At 41.8% G+C, this 22,061-nt stretch overlaps 1 protein-coding gene across 1 annotated transcript in view; it reads left to right on the forward strand.

Annotated features, from left to right (window-relative positions):
* The window catches only part of E2F7 (E2F transcription factor 7), a 35,141-nt gene that overhangs the window by 8,696 nt on the left and 4,384 nt on the right, over positions 1-22,061 (forward strand). The window contains exons 3-9 of the mRNA XM_021678555.1: positions 1,829-1,997; positions 6,270-6,560; positions 8,149-8,307; positions 9,794-9,928; positions 17,126-17,311; positions 17,791-17,863; positions 20,857-21,346. Coding sequence (XP_021534230.1) covers positions 1,829-1,997; positions 6,270-6,560; positions 8,149-8,307; positions 9,794-9,928; positions 17,126-17,311; positions 17,791-17,863; positions 20,857-21,346 — 1,503 coding nt within the window. The remainder of the gene's footprint in view (positions 1-1,828; positions 1,998-6,269; positions 6,561-8,148; positions 8,308-9,793; positions 9,929-17,125; positions 17,312-17,790; positions 17,864-20,856; positions 21,347-22,061) is intronic.

Below are 22,061 nucleotides of genomic sequence, written 5' to 3' on the forward strand. Positions count from 1 at the left end.
GTTGTGTATTTTTGTGATATTCATTTGTTTTTCCTTGATTACTAATGAGGCTAAGCCTCTCTCACATGTTTATTGGCCACCACATTTTTTTTCCTCTTCTGTGAAGTGTCTCTTCATGTTCTTTGCTGATTTTTATTAGGTTCTTTTTCTCCGTGCTGATATGTAAGAGTTTATTTTATAGTCTTGAAAATAAACCTTTATCAGTTCAATGTGTTACATTTCGATCTGGTGCTTATCTTTTTTTAAGTTGCTTGTTGTAATCAGTTGTCCTTGAGCTATTTATTCAGTCCTTCTTGTTCTCCCAAGTTGGCAGGGCTATCTCTGTCATCTCTTTCTAGGCTCTCTTTTGTTCCATTGGCCAATCTGTGTATCCCTACATCAATACCAGATTGTAATAAGCCTTGATTTCAGGTAAAGCAAGACTCAACTTATTTTGCTTCAGAGTATGTGGGCTATTCTTTGCCTTTTGTTTTTCCTTATATACTTCAGATTGGATTTTAATTGGAATTGCATTACATGTAGATTAATTTGAGAAGAATAAACCTGTTTATGGTACTGAGCTCTCCTATCCATGAAGACAGTGTATTTCTCTAAGTTTTAAGTGCATTTCTCTAAGATCTAAGTTTTAATATTTTATGCAAATAGATTTTTGCTAGATTTGTTCCTAAAAACATTTGTTATATCCTTATTGCTATTGTAAATAATGTCTTGTCACTTCATTTACTACTGTATGACAATGCAAGTGATTTTTGAGATACATTGTTTTGCCTTTACAGCTACCTTGCAAATTCGCTTATTATTTTTAATAATTTGTCCGAGATACTTTTGAGTTTTATATATAAACAATCGTATCTTCTGCAGAATGAAAGTCTTGCTTATTCCTTTCTAATCCCTTGCCTCACTTTCTTTTTCTTGTCCTCATGCACTGGCTAGGATCTTCAATATGGTGTTGAAGAGGAACAGTGATAATGGGCATCCTTATCATTTTCCAGATTTTAAGGGAATGCTTCCAAGATTTTCCCATTAAGACATGTGTTTGCTGTTGGGTTTTTATAGATACACTTTTTATTAAAGAAGTTCTCCATTTCTAGTTTTCTAAGGGCATTTTTGAAAATCATGTATGGGTATTAAATTTAGCAAAGGCTTTTTCTGAAAGCCATTGAGATAATCATATCACTTTTCTCCTTGAATCTGTTCATTGAAAAGCCTCTTACTTTCTTGGGCTTGAATTGAGCATTTTTCAAATATGGGTTGATGAGACAAGGATACTACTTAAGCGTACTTGCAATAAGAAAGAATAAGGAGGAGTAAGACTTAACTGCCCTTGTTCAGTTCCATCTACCCTTGGTCAGTTGTAAAAAATAAAACACTGGTGACACAATGCAGGCCAGTGGATCTCAGACTTCTATGTCAGTAGCAATCACCCAAGATCTAGATTCTGATACATCAGGTCTGGGATACAGCCTGAGACTCTATGTCTCTAACAAGCTCCTGGTGATGCTGATCTAGTGAACACATTAGTAGCAAGGGTGTAACAAGCCATTAACAACTTCATTTTTCATTTTTTAAGCTTTTAACCAAAAGACTCATCCTCAAGTTTCAAAGGAGAAAAAATTCAGTCCAAAGAAAACAATCAGTAAAACATTAAGAAAATTGGATTAGGAAATATATTTTAAGCAGAATCTAGCATGATACGGACTGGGATGTCCCCCTCACTTTGCCAATAACTCTCATTTCTCTATGCATTTCTCTTGCATTTTTCATGTAATTTCTCTATTAGGATGTTAACTATGACATCTCTCCCCTCCCTTTTGTCTGCCCTTTGTAGCTTGATGTGGTTGGGGACAGTGCTGTGGACGAATTTGAAAAGCAAAGGCCAAGCAGAAAACAGAAAAGTCTAGGACTCCTGTGCCAGAAGTTTCTAGCTCGCTATCCAAGTTATCCCTTGTCAACTGAGAAAACAACCATCTCCCTAGATGAAGTTGCTGTCAGTCTTGGTATGTATCATCAGATTACCTGCAGGCCTATCTCTAGTCACAGTGGGAAACCGGTTTCCTTGGGCAGGCCCAAGTCTTCAGATAGCTTCTCATTAAGTAAAGGGTGGGCTCTGAATGGTAAGAACAGAGGAGCAAGTCGAGCTTCCTCCTGTCATCAAATTTCTCATCCTTATGCATAGGATTCCAGGGAGTCTTCTGGGCCTGAGGGTCAAACAGAAATTTTTTTTTTGACCTTATAAAATATATGTAAAAAAGACTCATTAAAAATTAATATCTCATTTTTAATTTCAGATTATTTCAGACAGGCAAAAAACATTTAAAAATGCCTTGCTGTTTATTTTTAATAATGCTTCTAGAGTTCAGACCTGGTGTTATTTCTGTGATCAAACAGGATTTGAGAGCAAGAGCATTATGTTTGAAGCCATATACTGTGATATCCACAGCAAGCCTACCAAACGAGGAGAAGCACATCTGGACATAACTCAAACAGCGAAACCTTATAACAAAGAGGAGTGCGTGTGTTCACATGGCTTGGGTGTGTGTAATGTGCGGTGGTGTATGGGCTGTAAACACGCACAGTGGCCTCAGAATAGAGACCCCTAGTGGACATGGATTGCAGTTCGTCTCAGGGTAAACATACTGTTGACAATCTTTAATAAGCAGAAATCACAGGGATTTGAAGGTAGAGGGTGTCCCCTTAAAAAATAAGGAGGTTGTACATACAGAAAAAAAGAAATAATCAGCTAAACAGGCTGTATGATAGATTATATTTTTAATTTATTTTTTTGGTTCTCTTTCTTCCCATAGCCCTGAGAGATGTGCCCCAGTAGATGATTGTCAATCTGAATTATTCAAACTGATGGCTAAAAATATTTTTAGCAGAAATGGAGATAATGAGGAAGCAATGGGTTGTGATAGAAAGACCATGGGCTGGGCTTTGGGTCAGATGGGGTTGGATTTGAAGCCCAGCTCTCCAATTTACAGACCGTGAGAGTTTTAAAAAGTTAATTAACCTTTTCCTGTCTATAACACAAGGATCATAGCACCTACCTTGCAGAAACTTAGCAAAGTTGGGGATAATCTCAGTGACATGCCTAACTCAGGGCCTAGCATGGGTAACTGTTACTGTTATGTGGAATAGTTTCTACTCGGCTCTTACTAGATCTCTCTCCGCCCTCCCCAAATTGTCCTCTCCACCTTTAGGAAGAGGAAGTATGGTGCCTTGGTTGGGGAGCCCAGAAGTAGAATACAGTATTTGGCATCAGTGCCAATGAAACAAGAAGGGGAAGGTGACCCAGTTGGATAGAGGCTTAGGATACACCCATTCGAGGCACAGGGTCCTAGAAACTAGTCTTACAGAGGATAAGGGTAAAACAATAGCACACAGTGTCCTTCTCGCTGGGGTTCATGAAGCCAGCTTTCTCCATGTACCAACTTCCATCCAGGGACCTTGCACTGATGTTAGTGTGAAGACAAAAGATTAGGTGTCAGAAGGCTATGTTACAGATCTGGGGGTTGGGGGTTCAGAAAGGAAGCTGGACTCCTACTCTCATGTGAGTTACAGATGCCCATGTTATGGCTGGTTGGAGCAGAATTCCAGAGATTTTGCAAACAGCTTCCTAATGCCTCATGATCATCCAGACCTGCAAAATGAACTTATCATCTCTCTTCCTGTGAGGTTCAAAAACAGGGTCTCTTCTCGGAAGCTATTTCAGGGGTAACTATTTCTTGGGGTTGAGTCTAAATTCCCTACTGTATCCCAGGTCACAAGCTATAAGAACATACGTTAACCTAGAATGTTCAGAACATTTCAATTGCATTATTTCCCAGATTGTGGTCCCATGTAGCTTTGACCATGGGTATTACAGGTAAGAAGTTAAAGAACTAGGGGCACCTACGTGGCTCAGTCAGTTAAGCATCCAACTCTTGATTTCGGCTTAGGTCATAATCACGGGGTTGTGGGATTGAGACCTGGGTTGGGCTCAGCACTCAGCGGGGAGTCTGCTTGGGATTCTCTCCCTCTGCCCCCCACCCCCTGCTCGAGCACACTTTCTCTTAATAAATAAATAAATAAATAAAATCTTTTTTTAGAAGAAGTTAAAGAACCAGGAGTGACTTTAGTAAATGGACAATAGCACAGATTTAGAAATGAGTTTATTGGGCTGAGAGATGTTCTCAATAAACTCCATCGAGGACTAAGGAAAGCATGGTAATGACTGCTAAATCCTTGGGGGGACATAACTAATGCTATGACTAGGATTAATAGGATTGTGTTGATCCAAAAGAAAGAGAAGACTGGGTACCAGGAAAAACCTTCCCGACAGAGCAAGCCCCAGAGTAACCCGAAGATCTGGAGACCTGTGAAATGGAACTTTTCAGTGCACCAGCCGGTAGACAGTTAAACACAGTCCAGATTGAAAAGATGATTATCTAGGCAGGCAGCTGCCACATTGGCTTTTATCAGCACCACCTATTAAACACCCATTGTGCATATTAAACATTCATCTTACCTCCAAGTGGTCAGAATCTTCCTTTATTTTCCCTTCTTAGGATCTCTCTCCACTAGATGGAGATTTAACAGTTTGTATCTAATACAAAATAACAAAACAGCCCAGCATATGGCTGGCTCTGGGGTGTCTCAGTTGCATTCACATGACATTTCTAATGGGAAGGTTTATAGAATGTTACACTCTAAACAAGATGTGTTAATATATGAAAACAGACTGGAATAAAGCCAGGCAGATCTGGACAAGGGGCTGCACCTTCCAGCAGGCATCTGAGGGTGAAGAACTTTTCAGGGTCAGGAGCTGATATGTTCTGATTGACTGTGAAATGCGTCTTCATGCGTAGGAAAGAACTTTACTTCACCTCCAAAGTTTTCATTGTAATTTGGTCAGTTTTTTCTATTAAATCTTGGAAGGGTCAGAAGCTACGCTCACTGTCTGCTCTGATTATATAACAGCTCCTGGCAAGTGAGCAGAAAGAGGGCATCTTTGTAGCTGGACCAGTTTTCTGGGAGCTGCCTGGAGGCTTTTGCTATGGGGACTTAGATGAGAGCAAAAGAGCCAGTGGGTTCCAAAAGCCTAAGGGCCTGTTGCACAACAGGATGAGTCAGGAAAGTTTTAAAATCTGTTTCTACTGTGACCTCTCATGCTAGCAGGGATTTGGGGTATTTCCAATGCTGTGCAGGAAGTATTTAAGAATAATATACAAACAGTAGATAAAAGTGACACCCTATTGTAGACCCTTTACGTTTATGGCCACGTTTAATCCTCATCACCTTATGAGATAAATACTAAGGCACAGAAAGATGAAGTAACTTCCGAGGATCACACAACTAGTAAGGGATAGAGCAGAGTTGATTCAAATCCAGGCAGTCTGACCTCCAAGCCCCCGGGCTTAACTGCTGTACATATTTTTGGTAAATGTGATAGACCGCTCATAATCCTGGGTATTTTGAGAGTGTTGGGAAAGTAGGTAGACAATTGATGAACTCTGAGGTCAGCCTGTATTGGACATGAAGAGTCTCTGTGCTTTATCGCTGGGCTGTTTGGGCCAAACGCCTGTGAATGGGAACAGAGGGACAGTTATCGGTGGCCAAGAGGAGCAAAAGGAAACTCATGTGTTGTTCAGCCGTGGCTGTAGCTTCCCCCAGCAACTTGAGAAGGGTGCCCAAGCTCTTGACACCTGAGTTTCCAGTGCAAAATAGGAAACAAAATATTTGCCATCTGCTTTCCTAACTGGGCCATTAAGAGAGTTAACAAGATAATTATTTCACATCATTCAAACTCCAGGAAAGGATAGAATTGTCCAAATGAGGTATCATACATTGGACAGTTTATTTTATAGTCTGCATAATTAGGAATACAAGTCCAAATCAACCAAACAGTGTTCATCAGGCGTCCATTAGACACACTAGTACATGTGATGCTCAATCCCACCCGTTTTAACATGCTGAAATGTTTGCGTGGCTTACCTAACAGGTCCAAAGAAAAGACATACTATTGTTTATGTAAGAGAGATGGAACTCTCATCCATGTCTGGGTGGATGTTTTATCCTAGCTCTTGTTAAGGGTTGGATCCCCAGAATAAGAAAGAAAAATAATTTCTGTTGCTTGCATCCTTATAGGTTGAACTTTTAGAGCATCTGCACTTGCTGGCCATTATAATGGGCATCATGTAAAGTAGTTTACAGACACGGTCCAGACCCTCAAGGAATTTTTACTCAAAAATGTTTGCCTGGATGACGGTCAACTTCTATTTTCCAAACAGGCGTTGAAAGGAGACGTATCTATGACATTGTAAATGTGCTGGAATCGCTGCATCTGGTCAGCCGGGTGGCCAAGAATCAATATGGCTGGCATGGCCGGCACAGCCTGCCAAAAACCCTGAGGAGCCTCCAGAGACTGGGAGAGGAGCAGAAATATGAAGAACAGATGGCACATCTCCAGCAGAAGGAGCTAGATCTGATGGATTATAAACTTGGAGAACGTAAAAAAGACAGCTATCCAGAATCTCAAGATCCACAGTTACTGGATTTCTCGGAACCCGACTATCCCTCTTGTGAGTTCACAGTAACCACACAAGTAATGGCAGAGAGGGAGGGATGGTCTCTTCCGTAGAAATTCACTGCTAAGGTGGGAAGTGCAGATTGACAGCCCTGGAGGGAGATGCCCTCCTGTTGGATCTACTGAAGAAAGGGAGACAGATGGCTCCCCGACTGGGCTTCCCCCTCAGCCTCACCTCAAGCCTGTCTAGTGGCAGTTCACTTGGTATTTGGTATGTTTGGACCATAGATTGCGGACAGTGCTCTCGTTTCAGGCTGATGGCCCCAGGCTGACGTCTATTTGTGAGCCTTTAAGGAAATTTTACTCTGAAAGAAGTTATCTTTTCAGAGAATTCAATGGTTTTTTTTTTAAAGATCTTATTTATTTATTTGACAGAGAGAGACACAGCGAAAGAGGGAACACAAGCGGGGGAGTGGGAGAGGGAGAAGGAGGCTTCCCGCTGAGCAGGGAGCCCGACGCGGGGCTCGATCCCAGGATCCTGGGATCATGACCTGAGCCGAAGGCAGATGCCCAACGACTGAGCCACCCAGGCCCCCTGGGGAATTCAATTTTTTAAATTACATTAGAGTAGATTACTTAGAAAAGAACCCCGTTCGGAGAACATGTTGATAAGAAAGATAGATAACCCCTCCCGTCATTTGATGCAGCATTTTTAAAATATTTATCTACATTGTTCTTCCCCGCTCAGCTCCTATGTATCCTCTTTCTGTTTTAACCATTGATCTCCATCATTCTCACCCTAATCCCCATTGCTAAGACGATAAAGTACAAGTATCACTCACATTTCACTTGCAAATATAATAGGAATGGAAATGTGGGGCTGGTTTTCATTAGATTTACTGCCTCATGCCTTTTAGCGCCACCCCATGAGCCAGTTCTCATCCTAATAACCAGAGGAGACAGCCATCTGTCGGGGATGGTTTGCCTGCCGTCTATAGCAGCACACATCTGATCAGTGTCTCCTGTTCATGTCTGGCTTATTTCTTCACTTCCTCCTGAAAAGCGATGGAAGGGGCAAGCGCCTACTGTGTTTCACATATTCGAGATATTGTGGGCACAGAGAAATAAAAACAAGAGTTCTTGCCCTTTGGGAAGAGTTGATGTTCTGAAAACAATCCCTGAAGTCTACCCTCTCCTTTTTTTTCTTCTACATTGATCTTTTCAAAAAGTTGCTTCAGGAAAACTACCTCATGGATTGTATCCTATGAAGTAGGAGTATAAAGCATTATGAGTGGTTTCAAAGATGCCTATTGGAGAGGAGTTGTACAAGCCATAAGAAAATCCGTCTCCTTTCTTGGGGCACCTGGCTGGTTCAGTCAGTAGAGCTTGCAGCTCTTAATCTCAGGGTCATGAGTTGGAGCCCCACGTTGGACGTAGAGATTACTTAAAAAAAGAAAGGAAAGGAAATCAATCTCATTTCTTTATGAGCCATCTCTTGGTGATGTGTGTCTAGTAGGCTTCTGCCTATAACCAGAGTGATCTTTGCATCTGCTGTTAGAGTTCGTAGTTCTGGCAAACCCCAAGTACCATCTTCCATGTAGTAAATCACATGTTTTGATGCTTTCATCTCATTCCCTTTGTAGCATCTGCAAACAGTAGAAAAGACAAGTCTCTGAGAATTATGAGCCAGAAGTTTGTCATGCTGTTCCTCGTCTCCAAAACCAAGATTGTTACTCTTGATGTGGCTGCCAAAATACTGATAGAAGAAAGCCAGGATACCCCGGACCATAGTAAATTTAAAAGTAAGTATCTTCACCTGAGCCCACTTATCAGTACGAAAAGGATGGGATTTCGTGTGTTGTTGTTTTCTGCCTCTGAGATTGGAAAAAAAAAAAATTGTTTTTTTCTTAAGAAGTGCAGTCTTTCCTGCACTCATAAAGGTTCTTGGTGCCATGAGAGGTAAGTTAGTAAATACTAGAATTCCCATGAAAGTTCTGTCAGATGCCTTTTCCTCAGCAGTTAGAGGGGATGGTGGAAGAGGAATGCCATCCCACAAATGGAGGTCAGGGAGGCTGTAAGATACTTTGCATTTCTCTTTAGTAGTGCTGCATCCAAGACGGAATGTCTGAGTTTTCTTTCCCCTTCTTTCCTCACCCCCTGCCTACTGTCCTGATGGGTGGAGATGAAAGGTGTCTGCAGGTAAGAACCAGAGGAATGTCCAGGGCAGGGCAGGGTAGGGGTGGTGGGACAGGGCTGCTGGGCAGGGAGAGAGGTTCCGAGTTGCACACCCAGGGCCTCTTCTTTTTCTGTCAAGCCTGGGTGAAGCCAAATACCCTTAGCTAGCAGTAGCCCTTTCAAGCCCTGGGAAGCCACGAGCCCAACTTTCTCTGCTTTTTCTGTTTCCACTGGAATTATAGCCACCCTGTGGGAGAAGTGACTAGATGAAATTCAGCTCTATCGGGATTGGGAAGAAGATTGCATCTGGGGTGAATGTTTGATGTTTCTGGACCATAATCACAGCTCCTCTGCTTGATCGTAGCCCCAAGGTCAAGTGGGTTTCCTACCTATAAATCGATTTCTTGAATAGAAATTACTTTGTGGGTATTGCCCTGCCTGTTGAATGCCTTACCACCCCTTCCGAATTTCTCCTCTAGTACCTGCATTTTCAAATGTCTCTTCCCAAACCTTGTAAGACTCAGGGAATGCCCGTCCCACCCCTCCACCACTAGGCGGCCAAGCACCAGGATTCGGATGAGGAACTGCCTGTCTTGTTGTCAGCACAGCTGAACCTCATAACCTTGAGCCCCAAACCCTCTTGTGTGCCCAGGAGCGCAGCCTCACAGGAAGCTCTGGGGGATCCCTGTCATTTTCACAGGCCAGCTGCCTGCTCGAGCTGGTACCATCACCTCCTGCTGAGAGAAACCCAGAGCAAGCTTTTGACGTGCCACATAGCAGAATTACATTCGCTAAGCCTTTAATTACAGCCCCTGTCCCTCCCTTGGTGTTTTTGCCATCTCAGCACTCCCCGCTTGTCACCAGGTGCCTCTTACAAGGGGTGTGAAGTTGTGGAAGAGGAAAGACACACTGACCTTCCCTTAGAAAGTGTCTTCAGACACATCAGATACATAAATCCCAGGTGATTGCATGACAGAGCTGTCGGCCTCTGCTGCACCCCATGGCTTTCTGCTGGAGGTTTATGTGGTGGCCGAGAAAAGTGACCTGTCACGTCAACTAAAATGTAATGGTGTCACAGACGGCGTGACCATAATTGTGTTTTATATCTTTAAGCAAAGGTACGACGCCTCTATGACATAGCCAATGTTCTGACCAGCTTGGCTCTAATAAAGAAAGTGCATGTAACAGAAGAGAGAGGCCGTAAACCAGCCTTCAAATGGATCGGGCCTGTGGACTTCAGTTCCAGTGGTAAGGTCCCATGGTTTTGCTAGGCATCTATTTTATTTATGATCCCCAATTCCTGTTCCAACTCATGTATATTCTACACAGTGAGACTGATCTTCATTTCCCATAACCCATGTCACATTCAAAATTAGACTAGTGGTATCCCTCGGAACAATGAGCGTTAGTCTGTAAGTGGTGTGTGCGGCAGCTCACCGCAGGAAGGGAAATCCTGAGAGCTTATAACGGGGGAGTTTCTGTAACTATTAAATTATAGCTCATTAGCTTTTTTCATTTTATTCCAAAGTTCCTGGGAGTTTGGGCTTGAGGACTAAAAATAACCATTCTTATGAACTCTGGTGGTTTCTGCATTAACAGAATAAAGCATTGTTTTTCTTTGAAATGCCAGGTAATATAAAAATTATATCAATTACTATCACAAAACTAATATGTGGTAAAGAGGGCTTCTACATATGGTATGGATGTAATGAACACCTTTTTGGTAATTTATTTAACAGGTTACAAATGTCATAGTTTTACTAAACTAGAGCAAAAAGGGTATTATATTCTTATTTGACAGGGAATATCTGAGCAATTGAGGACTGGATCCTACTGTACCAGCTACTTTACATATAGCTATGCTGCCTGGGAAAAAAAGCCATTAAAGTTATTTTTAAATTACCCTCCCAATTTTGGTATTAGTGGCATAAATTCCTGCCACTTAACCCAGGCTTATAAAAGATATAGCTCTCTACCTCACTTAGAACACATTATTCACTTGGGATCTAGATGAAGCCACTTAAAATCACGTAAAACTAATTCAACCCAGCACGTACTTACTGCACGTGGACCGTGCACAGTTACTATACTAAATGCCATGAGACGTTTAAAGACGTGTATGACACCGTCCCCGCCTCCATGAATTGTGCACCTTTGCCATTTTCCACTCCTCCGCCTTTGGCTTCCAGCCTTTTCACCTGTGAAGCCCTCTTCTTTTTCGACATGCAAATATTCTACTCAACTTCCAAGATCTGGCTCAAATGTCAACTCCTCCATGCAGTTTTCCCTGGTCACCCAGAGCAAAGAGTGTCTCTTCGGAGCTACTGCAATTTACTATTGTCCTGTTGTACTTGGTGAGGTTGATACGTCATGCCATCATTGCCCCAGCTCTATGCATTTGAAGCCAGACTCGGTCTTTTTTTTTTTTTTTTTAATTTTTAACAACTGTATGAAGATATAATTCACATAAGGTATAATTCACGTAATTCATCAATTTGAATTTAGGACAGTCAGAGTGCAACCATCACCGCAACTACTTGGAAAACGAAGTCACCGTCCCCAAAAGGAGCCTTGTACACATTAGCGCTTACTTCCCACTTCTCCCCAACCTCTCCCTTCTAGCACCAGGAAAACAAATTAATATATTTCCATCTCTATAGATTTACCTATTTTAGAGATTCCTTGTAAATGAAATCATACAATATATGGTCATTTGTGACCGACTTCTTTCACTGAGCACAATGTTTTTTTTTTTTTTTTTTTTTTAAGATTTTATTTATTTATTCATGAGAGACAGAGAGAGAGAGGCAGAGGGAGAAGCAGGCTCCCAAGGAGCAGGAAGCCCGATGCGGGACTCGATCCCAGGACCCTGGGATCATGACCTGAGCCGAAGGCAGACGCTTAACCATCTGAGCCACCCAGGTGCCCACTGAGCACAATGTTTTTAAGGTCCTTCAACCTTAGAGCGTGTATCAGTACCTCCTTGCTTTCCATTGTGAAATAACACACCATCGTGGCTCAGTTGTTAAGCGTCTGCCTTCGGCTTGGGTCATGGTCCCAGGGTCCTGGGATCCAGCCCCACATGGGGCTCCTTGCTCAGCGGGAAGCCTGCTTCTCCCTCTCCCATTCCCCCTGCTTTTCTTCCCTCTCTCGCTGTGTCTCTCTCTGTCAAATAAATAAATAAAATCTTAAAAAAAAAAAAAAAAAGAAATACCACACCATTGTATGGATACGCCATCTTTTAGTTCTTCATTCGGCAGTTGATGGACATGAGGGTTTTTTCTACTTTTTGGCTATTATGAATAATGCTGCTTTGAACATTGAGGTAGAAGCTTTGATATGGACATCTGTTTGCGTTTGTCATGGGCATATCTAGGGGTGGAATCGATGGTTCATATGGTAGCACTATGTTTAACATTTAAGGAATGGTCCAGCTGTTTTCTGAAGAGGTGGATTCCTAGTGAGTTAAAAGTAGACTCGGTCTTTATTCATCCATGATTACCCGATAGTACCCACATCCAGTGCCTCTACTCACTTTCGCTGGTTAGTGAGCTTCTATTAAAGGTATAATTAGCATACATTTGAAAATTAGAGAACAATTAAGCAGAATACACGGTGGTCCCGACTCTTTGGGAACTCAGAGAGGATATGGGTTACGTTCTGACGGACAAGACTTAGGTTTTGGAGGGAAGGAGACTCGCTTTTTAGTTCAAGGAACAGATACCTAAAAACAAATCTGGTGTGCGTTTAGAGAACAATCACCCTGACTGAAGTGGAGGGCATGCGATAGGGAATAATGAGACATAAAATGTGATCGGTTGGGACCACATTTTGGAAGCCTTCAAAATAAACCCAGAAATCTGACCGAAATGTTATAGGCAGAAGTGATATGGGAGCTTTAGATAGATTGAAAGAGAAGAGGGACTCAAAGGGGGTAGTGTCACTGAAGTGTGAACTCACTTTCTCTATCCAATAGAAACCTCATCTTTCTGTATATCTAGTTTCATTACTGACAATATTACTGTCATCCTCAACCCAGCCATCAAATCTGGAACTTCAAGTTACCTTTGATTTCCTTAATTCACTCTCCTTCACTCCTCCAGTAGCGATTCCTCACAGGTAAACTTAATAAATGTGTCTTTTCCTCTTCTCCTTCCCACCATCATGGCCTTTTCATCCTTTCACAGCTTTTTTGTGATCTTATGACATAGAATAAATGGCACATCGTTAAAATTACAACTTGGTAAGTTTTGCATTGTGTGCACCTGGGATGTCATCACCACAGTCAAGATAATGAACCCATCACCCTCCAGAGTCTCCTGTCCCCTTGTAATTCCTCCCTCCTTGTCCCCCCACCCACCCCCAGGGCAACCACTGATTGGCTTTCTTTCCCTGTAGATTTGTACACATTTTCTAAACAATTTAATAAGGGAATTATATACAGTTGATGCTCATTATTCAAAGTGCATATTGGCAAATTTACATACTAAAATTATTTGATAATTCCAGAATCAATACTCACAGAATTTTCTTAGTCATTCGCAGACATGCAAAATGGCAAAAAAATTTGGTTGACAGCGCACCCGTGTTCCCAGCTGAGGTTGAACAAGGCAACACTCTGCCCTCTTATTTCTCATACTTGTTTCTACATGACTCTCATACTCTAAACAATTGTCCTTTTCGTGGTCTTTTTAGTGCCGTGTTTTCACATTTTTGTGCTTTGTGTTGAGGATTCTGCTCTTAAAATGGTTCCCAAGCGTTGTACTGAAGTGCTAATGATTCCGAGTGCAAGAAGGCTGTGATGTGCATGACAGAGGAAATTATGTTAGAGGAGCTCCACTCAGGCATGCGTTATAGTGCTGTTGGCTAAGAGTTCAATGCTAATGGATCAACTATATATATTAAATAAGGCATCTTTAAACGGAAACACATATAAAACAGGGTTATGCATTGATCATTTGACAAAAATGGGACCAGAGACTGCAGGAACCTAACCCTGTATTCCTCTAAGAGCAATGGTCCAGTATGTACTAATTCAGTGTTCATGGTAACTTCATAGAATATAATTGCCATGAATAACAAGAACTGACTGGTAGTGTGTATGCTCTTTTTATCAAACTTCCTTTGCTTGGCATATTTTCAGATTCATAATATTGTAGCATGTATCAATAGTTTATTCCTTTATATTGCTGAGTATCCCACTGTATGGATATATCATTCTTTATTCATTTACTTGTCGGTGGACAAGTGGATTATTTCCAGTTTTGGGGTGTTAGAAATAAAGCTAAATGAATATTCACGTACATGCCTTTATATGGTAGAATTCACCAGTGAAGCCATGTGGGCACCTTCAAATGATATTATACCATTTATATTGTATAAGAACCTTACAATAGCATACTTTTATTTCTTCCTGCCTGGCCTGTGTGCTGTTGTTGCCAAACATTTTACTGCTCTGTATGTTAAAAACTCTGCAATGCATTGTTACCGTTTTTGCTTTAAACAGTCTATTGTCTTTTAAAGACATTAAATAAGGGGAAAAAATTGATATCTACCCATGTAGGCACCATTTCTGGTGCTTGTCATTCCGTTTTGTGGATGTAGGTTTCTTTCCATCTGGTATCATTTTTCTTGGCTAAATGGCCTTTCTTTAACATTTCTTATAGTGCAGATCTGCCAGTGATGAATTCTTCCAGCTCTTCTATGTCTAAAAGCATCTTTATTTTGCCTTTTTTCCAGCTTTATTGAGGTATACTTGACATATATCATTTATAAGTTTAAGGTGTACAGCATAATGATTCGACATATATTGTGAATTGATTACTGCAATAAGTTCAGTTAGCACCTATTATCTCATATTAATACAATGAAAAGAGAAGAAAATTTTTTTCCTTGTGATGAGAACTCTTAGGATTTACTCTCTTTATAACTTTCATGTATAACATACAGCAGCATTAGCTACAGCCATCGTGCTGGCCATTACATCCCCAGTACTTATCATGTAACTGGAAATGTGCACCCTTCTCCTTTGTTTTCGAAAGATATTTTCACTGGGTAAAGGATTCTAGGTTGAAGGTTTTTTCTTTCAGTATTTTAAAGAAGTCGCTCCACTGTCTTCTAACTTGGATTGTTTCTGGTTAGAAATCTATCATCATCTTGTTCTTCCATATGTAATATGTCTTTTTCTCTGGTTGCTTTTAAGATTTTCCTTCTGACTGGTTTTAAACAATCTGATATGTGTGCTTTGTTGTACTTTTCTTCATGTCTCATACTTGGGTTTGTTGGGCTTCTTGGATCTATGGGTTGAAATTGTTTATCAACTTTGGCAAATTTTCAGCCCTTATTTTTTTTAATATTTTTTTCTGTCCCCTCCTCTGTTCTTTGGAGACTCCAGGTGTGCTAATATTTGGCTGCTTGAAATTGTCCCACAGTTCACTGATGTTTAGTTTCTTTCATTCTCTTTTCTGTGTTTCATTTTGGATGGGTTCTATTGCTATGTCTTCAAGTTCACTTTTTTTTTCCTGCAGTGTCTAATCTGCCATTAATCCGCTGTATTTTCTTCTCCAGCATTACAATTTTTGCCCCTAGAAATTTGACTTGACTTGAGTTTTAATATTTTCATTGTCTCTACCTAATATGCTTAGTCTTTCCTCTGGTTTCCTGAATTCACGGAGTACAATTATAATACCTGTTTTAATGTGCCTGTCCACTAATTCTATCATCTGTGTCACTTTTGAATCCATTTCAGTTGATTTATGTCCTCACTGTGGGTTATATTTCCCTGCTTCTTTGTATACCTGATAATTTTTAATTGTATGCCAGACACTGAGATTTACATATTGTTGGGTGCTAGATATTTCAGTATTTCTAAAAATGTTTTTCAGCTTTGTTCTGCAATGCAATGAAGTTACTTGGAGACAGTGAACCTTTCAGGTCTTGTTTTTAAGCTTTGGTAGACAGGATCATCAGCAGTTAGTCTTTAATGCATTATCCCCACTACTGAGGCAATAATACCCTTTTTAATATTCTAACCAGTAATCCATGAATTAGGAGATTTTTCCATCCTGGCTATTGGCAATAGGCACTATTCCCAGCCCTGGATGAGCTGCAGACACTATTCCTTTTGCTCCTTTTAAGTGGTTCCTTTCCTGACCGTGGGTAGTCTCCTCACATGCATGAGTACTCCACTAGATACTTAAGGGGTGGGGGTGGGGGGGAATCTTCTGCAGATCTCCAGCGTTCTTTTTGTATGGCTCTCCTCTCTGGAGTTTTGCCCTGCAAACTCTAGCGGCCCTGGCTTGCCTTGGCTTCCAGCTCCACCCTCAACTTGGGGAGACTTCCAGTCCCTGTCCAGGTTCCCTTCCCTATACTCTAACCTGGAAATATTCTCTGGGCAGTAAGTGAGAGCAATCATAGGTCTCACCTCATTTGATTCCTGTCTCTAAGGATCACTGCCCTTTGTCTCCTGCTGTCCAGTATCTTGAAAGCCATTGTTTTATAATGTTTTGTCTGATACTGTGTTTAAGGAAGGAGGGTAAATTTGTTCCCTGTTACTATCTTGACCCATTTTCTTTTTGATTTTCTAAAAAGACCATTTGGGGGGGGGTTTGTTATGAGAAAAAGAAAACTGTAAAGGTGACTTTTTAAAAATTTTTGTGTGTTTTAGAAAATGTAAGTCTAGCTGAGCCTTTCCATTTATTAAATTAGTCTTATAATTAAAACGTGCATGCTTTGAACTTAGAAAAATCACACAGATGAACAGGGTAGGAATGACTGAGCAACAGGGACTATTTCTCTGTAGAAATACAAGCCTGGTTCTATCTAAAAAATTCTGTCCTGATTTTACACAGGCTCCTTTAAGCATAGAATGGGCCTCCAAGGTGCTCCTATTCTCACTGTTCTGCAACATTTCAACCATGAGGTTTTTGCTGACCTTATTCCCTTGGTCACTTGGTAACCGAGCCTCCTACTGCATAAGAAAGACATAATAAAGCATAATAGATTCTTATACCCATTGCCGTAGAGCTGTGGCCTAAGAGGCCAATCGCCGTTAATGTTAAAATCTCTAAATGTGCGTGTTGGGCTGAGCATGGTTGTGTTTTCCTTTGATATCTCTGCACAAAGAAAGCATCTGAAATGTCAGGTCCATTCTAATTTGGGTTGGAGAACATCTTGCTCTACTTTTGTTGCAGTTCAGATAATTTTAGAATATATATGGATTCAGTTTCACTTTACAGTCTTTTACTAACTCTTAAAAAAAATTAGTACATCAGAAGAAATTGGGGTTTGAGACAAGGCTCCTAAAATTCCTTTGATTGTCTTAGTTTTTAATTTATAGGGTAGCTCCATTACAATTACAGGCTCTCCAAGCTCTATCTTTAAAAGGCTAAAATTATCCTGAATTATAGCTATGTAACAACACTACCAATTCTCTCATTTATTTAGATGAAGAACTAGTGGATGTTTCTGCATCTGTCTTACCAGAATTGAAAAGGGAAACATATGGCCAGATTCAAGTCTGTGCAAAACAGAGGCTGGCTCGACATGGTTCTTTCAGCACAGTTCAGGCTTCTGAGAGGATCCAGAGGAAAGTGAACTCAGAACCCAGCAGCCCTTATAAAGAAGAACAAGGTATCTGCCTTTCCATATCCTGGGGAATCCGTCAGCCGTCCTATAACAGTCACCCTACTCAGGCATTTTAAAATAAGGTGACTCTAGGCCCTGCCTGTTTTTTCCATTGGCCTGAAGTGAAATGATGGTTGGGGGTAAAAGAGTTGCAGGCTTCCCAGGGAACGAACATGGCCCCATGCCTGAAATTCATCCTAGTCCACCAGTGAAGATCACCCAGTTTGCCAAGGTTGGTCTGTTTGATGCATGTCAGACATTCATCAGATTTACAAAGCAACACTTGTTTTGTTTTCTAATTATTGATGAGACCTGAATTCCCCATTAAGAGCTAGCTTCTGGAAATTTCTCTCTTTGAATCAAAACCAGAATGGATTTGAAATAATCTTATAATCCCTGAGCAGTGAATAATGAATCCATCTGTATATAATTGGTGTGTATAAGTCCCCTGCCATATTTTGTTAGAGTTTTATTTTCCTTTATAGGATCAAGTGGCTACTCCTTCGAAATTGGAAGTCTGGCAGCTGTTTACCAACAGAAGATAGAAGACAGTTCACAGTAAGTAGTCTTCAAAAACTGAGTGTATTCTTTTTTTTTTTTAAAGATTTTATTTATTTGAGAGACAGTGAGAGAGAGAGACAGAGAGAGCACGAGCAAGGAGAGGGACAGAGGGAGAAGGAGAAGCAGGCTTCCCGCTGAGCAGGGAGCCTGATGTGGGGCTCGATCCCAGGACCCTGAAATCATGACCTGAGCCGAAGGCAGACGCTTAATGACTGAGCCACCCAGGCGCCCCGAGTGTATTCTTTTCTAATTTCTGGTGTTAACTTTGACTCCATTGAAATGCCACCCATCAAAAGGTAAATTTTAGCAGTCTTGCTCCTAAATTAGCCATTTGTTTATTAAGAACTTTCTAAGTGTCCCCTTTGTGCCCATCATTGTGATGGATGTACCATCAGAGACACAAAAGTATGAAAAATGTATCACCTAAGCTAATGAAAGCTTATAGGGGAAAAAGTAAAAACAAATACATTGAAAAAAGACATTTCAGTACTAACACGGCCCTGAGAACTGATGATTATAGTTCCTGGAATCACTTATCATCACTGTAGCTAATTTTGTTTATGAGCCACCAGGTCCCGTTCTGAAAGTTTTATGTGTATTAACTCATCTCATCACAACAACAGTCACTTGAGTTTGGTACTCTTATCTTCATTTTACAGAAAGGAAACAGAAACCCGAAGAGGTTAAATATCTTGCCCAAGGTCACAGGGCTAAGAAGTGACAGAGCCAAGATTCAAACCCGGGCCATCAGACTCAAATTTTGGGTCTGATTTTGAAGGAAATCAAATATTATGGGAAGAAGCAGAGGAAATGCTAATGTGGAAACAAGAGGGGTTTTTTGTTTGGTTGGTTGGTTGGTTGGTTTTTTTTTTTTAGATTTTATTTATTTATTTGACAGAGAGAGACACGGCGAGAGAGGGAACACAAGCAGGGGGAGTGGGAGAGGGAGAAGCAGGCTTCCCGCCGAGCAGGGAGCCCGATGTGGGGCTCGATCCCAGGACCCTGGGATCATGACCTGAGCCGAAGGCAGACGCTTAATGACTGAGCCACCCAGGTGCCCCACAAGAGAGCTTTTTTTTTTTTTTAATTTTTTTATTGTTATGTTAATCCCCATACATTACATCATTAGCTTGTTTTTTTTTTTAAGATTTTATTTATTTATTTATTAGAGAGCGAGCGAGAGAGAAACAGCATGAGAGAGGAGAGGGTCAGAGGGAGAAGCAGGCTCCCCGCCGAGCCGGGAGCCCGATGTGGGACTCAATCCCAGGACCCTGGGATCATGACCTGAGCCAAAGGCAGTCGCTTAACCAACTGAGCCCCACAAGAGAGCTTTTTTTTTTTTTAATTTTTTTATTGTTATGTTAATCCCCATACATTACATCATTAGTTTTAGATATAGTGTTCCATGATTCATTGTTTGTGCATAGCACCCAGTGCTCCATGCAGAACGTGCCCTCTTTAATACCCATCATCAGGCTAACCCATCCTCCCACCCCCCTCCCCTCTAGAACCCTCAGTTTGTTTTTCAGAGTCCATCGTCTCTCATGGTTCGTCTACACAAGAGAGCTTTTTAATGACAGATTTGGGAAGAAACAGATTGTGAGGCAGGGTGAAGGGAGTACGGGGACCATACACTGATTAGTTTAGCCATAACGATTTGTACAAATAGGATAGCAAATGGAAACCTCATTCATAAAAAGAATTTGGTGTGTTAGAGGTGAATAGGTCAAATTGGGGGAAAAAAAAGAACCCTTTGGAAGCCAGGTAGAAGAAGAGTTTGGGTTTATGAGACAGACAATAAAGACCTACAGCAGACTCACTGGAGAAGAACACTCTTGCTGCTTGAAGCAGGTGGGATGGCGCATCTGCAGCCATTCTGGTGTGTGTGCAGGTCTGAGTCATGTCATGTCAGCTGCAGATGGAAAGGAGTGGAAATCAGTGTAAGATAGAAAGAGACCTCACAAAGGACACCTGGGTCTCAGATGATGGTACTACTATTGGTGGAGATGAGGAGGTTGAAGGTGGATGACTGGAGATAGGACGGTGGGGGATATACTCAGTGTGGGTATTTTGAGCTTCACCGAGCTGAGTAGTAGTGATTTCTCATTCAGAGGGACTGTGGTTGCAGAGATTTACTCATCTCTGCAGCCCAAGGCCTTCCATTTGATTCCCAGCAGCACGTGGACAAAGAGACGGGGCAAAATAGATCTTACTGATTCCATCAAAAAGGTTCAAAGAAATCCCTGTCCTCTGTTTACTAGTTCTTAAAGGAGTCTTAAACAGGTTTTCCTCATCTGTTTCCAAAAATACACTGAAAACATAAATGTTTTTTAATATTTAGAAGTCTTTCTGTATAAAAGGCCCAGACATTGTTTATAATCTCATATATTAAATGGGGCTTAATTTTGAATGTGTTGTGCCTAAAAATTGGAATACTGAGCAGAATGGGACTAGAATGACAGAAAATAATTTAGTAGGTAACTTTATTTCCTCACTCACTGCCCACTCCATTTATCTCACAGTGGAGATAAATGCCCCGTTTAAGCGGGGCAGCTAACCTTCAGAAGGCTGATTAGTCTCTGAGCCTCACTTTTCCTCCCTCATCAACTGGCAGGGGGTAACTATCATAATTATGTCAAGTTATGATTATGTTAGTCATAAGGCATCTGCGGGCCTGCTATGGGGTAGCAGTCACTATCAGTATGTGACTGATAACTATTAGACGTAGAGGAGGCAGGGGAGAGCCCGCGTGAGCTCTAACCTGAGAGCCCCCCAAGCGCTCACCCACCCCCTCCCTAAGCATCCGTCCAGGTTATATGGTTATCGGCCTCTGGAGTTAGCTAATAGGTGCTCAGGGGGCACACTTTAGTATCAGCTCGAGCAGCATTATTTCATTTCTGCTTTGGTACATCTCTTTAGGAAGGCAGAGAATCAGGAGCTGGTGGACTGTGATAACTTGATGGGACCCATTCTGTTCCTTTTTACTGCAGGAGGAAAGCCTTTGCCAGTAAGAGAGCGATGCCGCCGTCAAGCAGCCTGGACCCTGCTGCTCCTTTCCCTGGCCTGTCTGTTGACTCAGAATATTGTGCTACTCCTTTAGCACACCAAGTCTTTTCTGCGGCCCAAACGGACCTGCATGCCTTCCCCGTGCAGAACAGTCTGACTGGACAAGTGGGTGCCTCACCAGCTTCTGCAGCCTCGGATGTGGAGAGCCTGAAACCAGCCCTGCTGGCCAGCCAGCCCGTGGTGTACGTGCCCTCCACCTCACTGTTCATGCTGTATGGGAGCCTGCAGGAGGGACCATCCCCGGGGTCCGAGAGGGACAGCAGAAGCGCGGAAGTCTCAGCAGCAAAGCAGCCGTCCACACCCTCAGTTCCGAAGCGCCTCGGGGAGGAGAGGAAGCCTCAGGAGGAGGAGCCAGCCACTAAAAGACAGAGCAGGGACTACGAAGACAGCCCTCTAGCTCTTGTCATGCCCAAGGTAAGGGGGTTCGGGTGGGCTTGCTTCGTGACAGCCCGTTAACCCAGAGTTCCTTCCCAGTAAAGATGCACAGCTGCTAATAAGCTGTTGAGTCTGGAATGTGACATATTTCAGGTATCACTTGTATAATTAAGCCCGGGACTGGCTCTGCCATAAAATCTTGCCATAAAGTAGTACCGTAAGGAAAGAGACTTTTATAAAACTCCTGCTTTGCATAAAATGCTAAAAGGTGTAAAAAAAAAAAAAAAAAAGGACCCATAATCCCACCACATAGAGTCAATCACTGTTAACATGTTTGTATGTTTCCTCCCCGTCTTGTGGCTCTCCTTTTTTTTCTTTAACCAGTTGAGATCACTAACATAACCATCTGAATCCAGGATGCACCTGAACTCCAGAGTCGGCAGTGTGGGTGCTGCTGGTCTTGCGGTGTCTGTGTCCGTTATCACGGCTCAGAGATCCTGTTTCCCCAGCTACAAAACGAAAGCAACAAAAATATGAGCTGTTCACATCTCCCACTTAGTAGCCATTCAGAAGTGAATGAGATCCGACCAGTCAAACTCTCAGGAAGCAGAAGCACCATCATGACAGCAGTCTGTGCTGGGTTCGCTCAGCACACTCACGGAAATCAGTATATTATTGAGGACCCTTTCTCTTCTGTTCCTTTCTCTTGCCAGAGTGAATCTTTGTAATTTTGTGTATAGCCTGGGGTTGCAGA

This window comes from Neomonachus schauinslandi, chromosome 5 (assembly GCF_002201575.2).
Source record: "Neomonachus schauinslandi chromosome 5, ASM220157v2, whole genome shotgun sequence".
Taxonomy (NCBI): domain Eukaryota; kingdom Metazoa; phylum Chordata; class Mammalia; order Carnivora; family Phocidae; genus Neomonachus; species Neomonachus schauinslandi.